This window comes from Rutilus rutilus (genome assembly GCF_951802725.1).
Source record: "Rutilus rutilus genome assembly, chromosome: 7".
NCBI classification, from domain to species: domain Eukaryota; kingdom Metazoa; phylum Chordata; class Actinopteri; order Cypriniformes; family Leuciscidae; genus Rutilus; species Rutilus rutilus.
The window spans coordinates 6,850,087-6,860,960 of NC_140221.1; the positions used below are offsets into that span (position 1 = coordinate 6,850,087).

The following is a 10,874-nucleotide window of genomic DNA, read 5'->3' on the forward strand; positions in this document are numbered from 1 at the left end:
TAGATATATGATATAGATAAATATCTATTTAGGGGCCAAATGTATAAAGCTGCTCAGAGTAACATTTTAGTCTTAAGTCTGCCAAAATTCTAAGAATGACATAATTCTACTCTTATTCCTAAACCTAAGAATAAGTGTGAATCATAAAGGTTTCTAAGTGTTAAGACTAGGTCTCAGCTCCTAAATTATTTAAGAGCACTGGAGAGGGATCCTAACCTAGTTAAGAGTAAAGATGGCAGCAGAGAGGAGGAGAGCACACACTTTCCAACAAACAAATAATACATTGGAGTTAAATGATGAGTTGATCAAACGATAAAAGCTTGATCATCAAGGTATTCTTTTTGATGCTGACCTTTAACTCCTCCCACTCTACAAATCAATACTCTTAACTGCAGAAACTAAAGTAGGCGGCTAATAATAATATTTTTGGTGACTGTAAAAATGCGTCAGTGCTCCGGTGATGACTTGAGCTCATCAGTCCACAGACAGTAAGCAGGGTCCCGCCTAAAAGCCTCAACAACACTGGTCCTGTATAGGGTACAGCTTCCGTTTGAGAAGCACGTGCTGAAACATTCAAAACCCCGATTTATCCTCTATGGATTTATCCCATACAAGCGAAACAGCTCTGCGTTCCTCAGACACGCGCAAACACTCTGCAGTGAATTTGCATGGAACTATTTTCGTCGGCGAAATAGAAAAAACGGACCATATCCTAAGGTAAGTCGCTTAATACCATATCTAAAAGGTAAGTCACTTAATACCCACTTCTAGTTTATTGAACTGTTGTGTATATTATAATAAATGCTTATCGTTATTGTGTGGTGAAAAAGTGAGAAATCGTGATTCGTGACTGAAGCCGCTGTCTGTATTACTTCAGAAAACCGCATGTGGCGCACTTGAGCATATTTATAGTTTCAGGTTTCAGCCTCCCCATATAGAGAAAACTAGGAAAAATAAGTAAAATAAGCGTAAGAGACATTTTGTTTTTTGTTTTATGTGTCTAGTTAAATGAAACACTATAGGGGACATTTTGGGTTGATTTTGGGCCTAATGGGGTTTAACGCTTGGTCACGCTTCATGGTTTTACGTCTCTTGAGGGAAATGTTTGTATCAGATGTGAGCACCGGAGCAGGACAGCTTCTTGACAAATTTTAAGCTCATCTTCTTACAAAAAAGAAGTGTTTATTTCCATTTGGACCATTGATTATCTCAACAGGTAGTTCAGTCGCTGCGGTCACTCACCTCACTACCAAAATACCTCCTCGTTTGTTCATTATGTAAATTAGGCTTTTTATCTAAAAATCGGCTGGAAAAATCACCTGTGGCCATTTGCAACTCACGTAGTCTTCATTTGCTTCACTTCATTTCCATTAAAGTTTTTGCTGTTGTTGTTGGATCAGGCTTTCTTTTTTTAAATGTGTTAATTTAGCATTAAATAAACAGTATTTCTTGTTCACAGCCGTCAAAACATCAAGTATGAAGTCTAGCACGGAGAAAGGGGAAAAGAGAAAACGATAATATAAAAATTATAATATTGCACTAGCATTTGGCAATATAGCCTACTAAAACTGTGAATCGCCATTAAAGGGATAGTTCACCCAAAAATGACAATTGTATCATCAATACTATGGAAATTAATGGGGCCCATTAATTAGTTACCAACATTCTTCAAAATATATTTTGTGTTCGGCAGAAGAAAGTTCTACAGATCTGGAATAACTTGAGGGCAAGTAAATGATGATAGAATGTTCAAGAAATGTTCCCTTTACATTAATAAAGTATGGCACTCTTCTATGGTGGCTCTAAGATTTAGTTATGTGCTCATATTTAAATAGGCCATATATATATATATATATATATATATATATATATACACAGTACAAAAGTTTGGAAACGTTACTATTTTTAATGTTTTTAAAAGAAGTCTCTTATGCTCATCAAGCCTGCAGTTAAAAAAAAAAAAAAAAAAAGTTTCAATTTAAAAAAATATGAAATATTATTACAATTTAAAATAATGGTTCTCTTTTTTTAATATACTTTAAAATGTAATTTATTTTTGTGATGCAAAGCTGAATTTTCATCAGCAAGTACTCCAGTCTTTGGTGTCTTATGATCCTTCAGAAATCATTCTACGGTAATATGCTGATTTATGATCAATGTTGGAAACAGTTGTGCTGCTTAATATTTTTTTTATAACCTGAGATACTTTGCATCACAAAAATAAATTACATTTTAAAATATATTAAAAAAGAGAACAATTATTTTAAATTGTAATAATATTTCATAATATTTTAGTAAAGTTGGTAATATATTCACAGATTCTAACTTCCCGGATCAATAACTCGTGAGCTAAACGTTGTTGAAACACAAATGAAACCTATTTCCAATCATAATAACGTAGTCAACGAGCTACAACCCAATTTTCCTCAAAACAAGCTTTATAATATAAATTGGTCTCTATATGAGCAGGCGGCTGAGAGACAAAGTGCGAAGTTAAACACTGACCGTATTTCTTTATATTTGCATCTAAGTTCAAACTATGAACAGCTCCATAGTTAATATACCGAGCTGTCTGAAACACTGCCAGCGGGACATTTAACAGGAAGTGTTTGTCCAAGCTCACAACAGGCTTTGCGAGGGAACGCAAAAGTATCTTAGGCAAGAGAACGAATTTTTTTATTTTTTTTCCAAAAAATGGAAGTCAATGGCTACCATCAACTGTTTGATAATGCAAATCATAATGCATTATTATGCAAATCATGCTCATGACATTAAAAATGCTCATAATCTTGCACAGCAGTTTTTGCATAACAAACTATCCAGATTTGATATTGTTAAAGGGATAGTTCACCCAAAAATGAAAAAAACATTTTCTTTTAATCTCCCTCTCTCGACCCTCATGTCGTTTCAGACCCGTACAACTTTTGGAACACAAATGAAGATATTTTTATGTAATCTGAGAGCTTTCTGTCCCTCTATTGAAAGCTATGCAACTACCACTTTACGCTTCAAAAAGTTCATAAAGAGACTGTAAAACTAATCCAAAGGAATTGAGGGATTTAGTCCAAATTTTCTGAAGACACATGATAGAAAATTTGAATTGAATTCAAATTCAATTTCAATTCAATTCACATTTTTTGTAGCCTGGGAAAACCCAGACAAACTTCCAGCAAATTTAGATTTGCTCTGCAAGTAGTCTGGCAAAGAGGCCATTCAAGCCGATTTTTAATCCGTCCAAATCGAGGCACAAATTCCCAGAGGAATTTGAGCGACGTCCGTTGGTGACGCCCCTTTGGAAATGAGTTATTAATGAAGCTTTGCCAGACCATAACTCAGTTACTACTGAGAATGGTCTGGTTTTAACCAGGCTAAATTTTTTGTATAGCGCTTTGTACACATCGTTTCAAAGCAGCTTTACAGAAAATGCACATCTACATTACAATTTAGAGTGATCTGTTATCAGAGGTGATCATGTGTCTAAGTAATAGATTGCATATACAAATTGTTTACATTTGATAAATTTTGATATGTGAATAAAAGCCTAAATTCAATCTGTTCATCATATAAAGCTATCGTGTCTCTTCAGAAAATTTGGCTAAACCACTCAATTTATATGGATTAGTTTTACGATCTATTTATGAACTTTTTGAAGCGTCAAAGTGGTAGTCGCGTAGCTGTCAATGGAGGGACGGAAATCTCTCAGATTTCATTAAAAATATCATCATTTGTGTTCTGAAGATGAACAAAAAAGTGTTAGAGGTTTGGAACGACATAAGGGTGAGTAATTAATTACATAATTTCCAGTTTTGGGTGAAATATCCCTTTAAAAGAAAGATCTAAACTTTTGGGTTCAATTTTTATTCGTTTACGTTTTGATTTTTGATTGTATAATGTTTTGTTTTTTTAGATCTGATGGACGTGAACAAGAAAGGAAAAACGGAAGCCAAAAAATCTTTCAACTGCTCTCATTGTAAAAAAAGTTTCACATGTAAAACATACCTTAAGATGCACATGGGAGTTCATAATGGAGAGAAGCAGAAACCAAAAAAATCCCTTAGCATAAAGAACCACACCGGAGAGAAGATTTCTGCCTGTCACCAATGTGGGAAGAGGTTTACCTGCAAAAGAAACCTTAAGCAACACATGGAAATCCACACTGGAGAGAAGCCACACACATGTGATGAATGTGGGAAGAGTTTCACACAAAAAGTACACCTTAGGGAACACATGAGAATCCACACTGGAGAAAAGCCACACACATGTGATCAATGTGGGACAGGTTTTATTAGTACATTAATCCTGAAGGAACACATGAAAATCCATACGGGAGAGAAGCCGCACACATGTGACCAATGCGGGACAAGTTTTGTAAAAGAAGGAGGCCTTAGGACACACATGAGAATCCACACCGGAGAGAAGCCACACACATGTGATCAATGTGGGACGAGTTTCACACAAAAAGTACACCTTCAGGGACACATGAAAATCCACACTGGAGAGAAGCCACACACATGTGATCTGTGTGGGAAGAGTTTCGCACGGAAAGACCAACTCAAGATACACATGACGATTCACACCAGAGAGAAGCCGCACGCATGTGATCTGTGTGGGAAGACTTTCTCATTAAAAAACAACCTCAAGATACACATGAGAATCCACAACAGAGAGAAGCCGCACACATGTGATCAATGTGGGACGGGTTTCGCACGCAAAAGAGAACTTGACAAACATGTGAGAATCCACACTGGATATAAGCCACACGCATGTGATCAATGTGAAAAGAGTTACACACGAAAAGACCACCTTCAGAGACACATGAAAATCCACACTGGAGAGAAGCCGCACACATGTGATCAATGCGGGAAGAGTTTCATGCTAAAACAAGACATTAAGATCCACATGCTAATTCACACCGGAGAGAAGCCGCACACGTGTGACCAATGTGGGAAGGGTTTTACTCTTCTACAAAGTCTAAAAAGACACATGCCAGTCCACACAGGAGAGAAGCCACACACATGTGATCAATGTGGGAAGGGTTTTACTCTCACATCAAACCTAAAGAATCACATGAGAATCCACACCGGAGAGAAGCCGCACACATGTGATCAGTGCGGGAAGAGTTATGCGCAAATAAGTAACCTTAAGACACACATGAAAATCCACACCGGAGAGAAGCCGCACACGTGTGACCAATGTGGGAAGAGTTTCACACATTCAAGCACTTTAAAATTACATATGCATACTCATTCTGTAGACGGGCCATTTCATTGTGATCGGTGCGATAAAAGTTTTGGTTTGGAATCAGTCCTGAGGAACCACCAGAAAATTCATGCTAAGGAGAAACGTCATTCGTGTTTTGAGTGTGGAAAGAGTTTTAGGTACCTGGCTGTTTTAAGAATACACATGAAAAGACACAACTCTGTAAAGCCGTATACGTGTTTTGACTGTGGGAAGATGTTTTATACAAGTTCCGAACATACTCAGCACCAGTTAACTCACAGTGGAAAGAAACCTTTCAAATGTTCACACTGTGGCAAGAGATTCTCTCTGTTGGGAAACTTGAAAACGCATGAGAGGATCCACACTGGAGAGAAGCCAGATCATCAGTAAATTATCTTCTCTATGCAGTCATACAAAATAAAGTTTAAAAAAAACAACAACACAGTAAACTTTTGGAAATCTGGAAATTTGGAAAACTTATGGAAATCTTTCCTAGCGAGCCACAACAAATTAGAGGGCAAAGAAATGTCATGTAATGTTGCCACAATGAACAAAGTTCATCTTCATGCCCAGAAGTTTCCAATGTGAGTTTTAAGATGGAGTTCCTTCTAAAAGAACAATATCTAAGAAGTTTTATTCTTAAGTATCATCTTTCCTTATTATATCTTTCTTTCATTTCTTATGACATTTTATCATTCCACTTTGTTTAATCACCTCATAAATGTTTACAAAATGTTCTTGTGCTTGCATGTATAGTTCAGGAAACTGAAGAAACGTCTGTAACACTTTTAGAGACATGTATCTGACATTTATTTTTGACTTGATTGCTTTTATTGTGCTTTCCTTAAAACATCTAGCTATTCTACTACTTGTGACATTGAATATTCAGATGCAAGATATACTGTAAAGTATAAATTTTTTACTTAATTGTAGCTTTTGCTTCAAGTAATCATTGATTAAACTCATGAATCTTTTTATCCGACTTTTATTGTCCATTTCATTGCTTGCTTATTCTACTTGAAAATAAAAAATGTCATAATTTGAGTCGGGGGGCAGGTTGAATTGGATTTTATTCGATGTGCAGCAGATGCCCACCAACTTTTATCTCTGAAGAGTCTAAAGTCCCTCATATACACTGAACAGCAACAGAATTAAATCTTCCTGTCTAATATTATGTAGGTCCCCCTTGTTCTGCCAAAACGGCTCTGATGTGTCAAGGCATGGACTCCACAAAACCTCTGAACGAGTTCTGTGATACCTGGCACCAACAGATCATTTAAAGGCTGGGTAGGAGATTTGTTCCAGAAACATTTTTTTTTTTTTTTGTTATACTGGATGAAAGTCTCTTCACATCCTGATAGTAATCAATCACTAAGTTAAGTAGTCTAAATATATATATATATATATATATATATAATACGATGTCCTACCTGCCTGTCAATGTATATATTTCCATACCTCCGCACATCTGCTTGCGCAGACATCACACGTCATCAGCGAGTTTCATGCTACACAGATTTAGACAGACGTCAGTCACCGAGCACCACAAACGAAACAGCAGTCGCCTTTTACAGTTCATCCAGAACAAAAACAACCAGCTTATGCTGTGTTCACACCAAGCGTCAACCTCCCTGTCTCTCTCTTGAAACCAACACGGAAGTGAATTCAACGGCATCATCCGCAAAGAGCAATTCATCGACTGGCCGCTGCAGAAGTGGGTCAAATCTGTATCTCCCCCAATGTTAAAATGCCCAACTTTACAGCAGAAAAAAACATGTTTACAGCCTGGTATAAAAAGTGGCTTTGGTCTATATAGCTTATTTTTCCCTTCATGACAACTGAGGGGGGTGAATTTTTTTTATAACTCATCCGTTTAAATTATATTAAGCCTTAAAATTTCTGCATAATTAAGGGTGTCCACTTTTGAGTGACAGGTGGATTCCCGCTGCTGTGGTCATTAGTCATCATTAGCCGTTTGTCTGCTGTCTGTTAGCCGTCACGTTACCTCAGTCTGACTGTAAAAATAAATCAATCCGGGAGTGACGCGCTGCCAAGATGGGGACGGTCGGCCACGCCCACTTTAGGCTTCAAAAACGGTCTTTAGAAACCTACGGGTGACGTCACGGACACTATGTCCATATTTTTTTACAGTCTATGGTTCACACCACTACTGTAATTTGGAAGAGATGGAAAGCTGTGACTTGCTAGCCTCTCCCAAAATTACCTACCCTACCTTTAGTCCTGCAAATTGTGTGGTGTATTTATAATAACAATAATAATAATAATATATAAATTATATAGAGCCTTTATATATTATTGCATTTTGTAATATATTATACATTTATATTTGTAATGGAAAATATTATAAATATTATTATAATTTATTATCCATTCATCCATCCATCCATCTTCTTCCGCTTATCCGGGGCCGGGTCGCGGGGGCAGCAGTCTAAGCAGGGATGCCCAGACTTCCCTCTCCCTAGACACTTCCTCCAGCTCTTCCGGGGGGACACCGAGGCGTTCCCAGGCCAGCCGGGAGACATAGTCCCTCCAGCATGTCCTAGGTCTTCCCCGGGGTCTCCTCCCGGTGGGACATGCCCGGAACACCTTCCCGGGAAGGCGTCCAGGGGGCATCCGGAAAAGATGCCCGAGCCACCTCAGCTGGCCCCTCTCGATGTGGAGGAGCAGCGGCTCTACTCTGAGCTCCTCCCGAGTGACTGAGCTTCTCACCCTATCTCTATGGGATCGCCCAGTCACCCTGCGGAGAAAGCTCATTTCGGCCGCCTGTATCCGGGATCTTGTCCTTTCGGTCATGACCCACAGCTCATGACCATAGGTGAGAGTAGGAACGTAGATTGACCGGTAAATCGAGAGCTTCGCCATGCGGCCCAGCTCCTTTTTCACCACGACAGACATTACTGCAGAAGCTGCACCGATCCGTCTGTCAATCTCCCGTTCCATCCTTCCCTCACTCGTGAACAAGACCCCAAGATACTTGAACTCCTCCACTTGAGGCAGGAACTCTCCACCAACCTGAAGCGGGCAAACCACCCTTTTCCGACTGAGAACCATGGCCTCGGATTTGGAGGTGCTGATTCTCATCCCAGCCGCTTCACACTAGGCTGCAAAGTGCATGCTGAAGGTCCTGGTCTGATGGGGCCAGCACGACAACATCATCCGCAAAGAGCAGAGATGAAATCGTGTGGTCCCCAAACCTGATCCCCTCCGGCCCCTGGCTGCGCCTAAAAATTCTGTCCATAAAAATTATGAACAGAACCAGCGACAAAGGGCAGCCCTGCCGGAGTCCAACATGCACCGGGAACAAGTCTGACTTACTGCCGGCAATGCAAACCAAGCTCCTGCTCCGGTCGTACAGGGACCGGGTAGCCCTTAGCAAAGGGCCCCGAACCCCATACTCCCAGAGCACCCTCCACAAGATGCCGCGGGGGACACAGTCGAATGCCTTCTCCAAATCCACAAAGCACATGTGGATTGGTTGGGCAAACTCCCATGAACCCTCCAGCACCCTGTAGAGGGTATAGAGCTGGTCCAGTGTTCTACGACCGGGACGAAAACCACACTGTTCCTCATGAATCCGAGGTTCTACTATCGGCCGGATTCTCCTCTCCAGTACCCTGGAATAGACTTTCCCGGGGAGGCTGAGAAGTGTGATCCCCCTATAGTTGGAGCACACCCTCCGGTCCCCCTTCTTAAAAAGAGGGACCACCACCCCGGTCTGCCAGTCCAAAGGTACTGTCCCCGACCGCGACACGATGCTGCAGAGGCGTGTCAGCCAAGACAGCCCCACAACATCCAGAGACTTGAGGTACTCGGGGCGGATCTCATCCACCCCCGGTGCCTTGCCACCGAGGAGTTTCTTGACTACCTCGGTGACTTCAGCTTGGGTGATGGACGAGTCCGCCTCCGAGCCCTCAGCCTCTGCTTCCTCAATGGAAGACGTGACGGCGGGATTGAGGAGATCCTCGAAGTATTCCTTCCACCGTCCGGTGATATCCCCAGTCGAGGTCAACAGCTGCCCACCTCCACTGTAAACAGTATTGGTAGGGCACTGCTTCCCCCTCCTGAGGCGCCGGACGGTTTGCCAGAATCTCTTCGAGATCTCCTAGTCCTTCTCCATGGCCTCACCGAACTCCTCCCAGGCCCGAGTTTTTGCCTCCCCAACCACCCGGGCTGCAGTCCGCTTGGCCCGTCGGTACCCGTCAGCTGCCTCAGGAGTCCCACAAGCCAGCCAGGCCCGATCGGACTCCTTCTTCAGCTTGACGGCATCCCTTACTTCCGGTGTCCACCACCGGGTTCGGGGATTGCTGCCTCGACAGGCACCGGAGACCTTACGGCCACAGCTCCGAGTGGCCGCGTTGACAATGGAGGTGGAGAACATGGTCCACTCGGACTCAATATCTCCAGACTCCCTCGGGATCTGGTCGAAGCTCTGTCGGAGGTGGGAGTTGAAGATCTCTCTGACAGGGGATTCGGCCAAACGTTCCCAACAGACCCTCACAGTACGTTTGGGTCTGCCGAGTCTGTCCAGCTTCCTCCCCCGCCATCGGATCCGACTCACCAACTCAAATATAATTTATTATAAATATTAAAATATATAGTATTATATTAATCTATATTATATTAATATTAATAGTATTATTGCACTGGTTAACATTGCAAGAAACTGCAGATTTTTTTAAATGTATTTCTTTACGTTTTATCCTATGGCTTTGTTTTTGATTTAATGGACCAAAGTAAATATGAATATAAATTATGGTTTACAAAGAGCCCATATTTTCAGTAACACTTCACAATAAGGTTTCATTTGTTGACATTAGTTAATTTATGAACATGAACTAACCACGAGCAATACATTTGTTCCAGTATTTACTCATCTTTGTTAATGTTAGTTAATACAAATAGAACTGTTCATTGTTTGTTCATGTTACTTCACATTGCATTAACTAATGCAAACAAATACATAATTTGATTTTAATAATGTATAAGTAAATGTTTAAATTAACATTAACAAAGATTAATAAATGCTATAGAAGTGCAGTTCCTTATTAGTTCATGTTAACTAATGAAACCTTATTGTAAAGTGTTGTGCATATATAATATTTCCCAGTAATATTAACTCTCAGTCGCACTTTAATCTTTAAGAATAAAAAATGCATCAAATACACAAATATTTATTAAACATCCTCATTATAAGCTAAAAATATTTGAAAGTTTGACATTATGATCTGATGTTATTCCATTTCAATTTTTATTTTGAAAAGTAGTTTTCTTAATAGTCCATTGGTTAAAAGAACAGGATGTTTTATAGAATAGTATATATTTAACCAAATTTTCCACATTTTATAAATGACTTTACATTATATGTACATCTTTTGGAACAAACTAAAAACAAAAAAGCAATGCTTTGAAAGCACTGGATTTTATGTAAAACCGTTTTTTTTTTTTTTTTTTTTTTTTTGCAGCTAATGTTAATATAATGTGATATTGTGAATATGTAATACTTCTTGTTCTTGTGGCATTGAAATTTTTTTTTTTAACTATATATATATATTTAAATCTCATCCTCCTCTCACTCCATCACAGTAGGTGGCAGTATGAACCTGTTTCATTGGCCCAGAAGCCTGCAAACACAC

At 39.9% G+C, this 10,874-nt stretch overlaps 1 protein-coding gene across 1 annotated transcript; it reads left to right on the top strand.

Annotated features, from left to right (window-relative positions):
* Positions 1–366: 366 nt before the first annotated feature.
* drll.3 (draculin-like, tandem duplicate 3) lies at positions 367–6,193 on the top strand. The gene is made up of 2 exons (XM_084414114.1): positions 367–717; positions 3,908–6,193. The coding sequence occupies exon 2, from the start codon at positions 3,913–3,915 to the stop codon at positions 5,608–5,610; it is 1,698 nt and encodes a 565-aa protein (XP_084270240.1). The 5' UTR covers positions 367–717; positions 3,908–3,912; the 3' UTR covers positions 5,611–6,193.
* Positions 6,194–10,874: the final 4,681 nt, after the last annotated feature.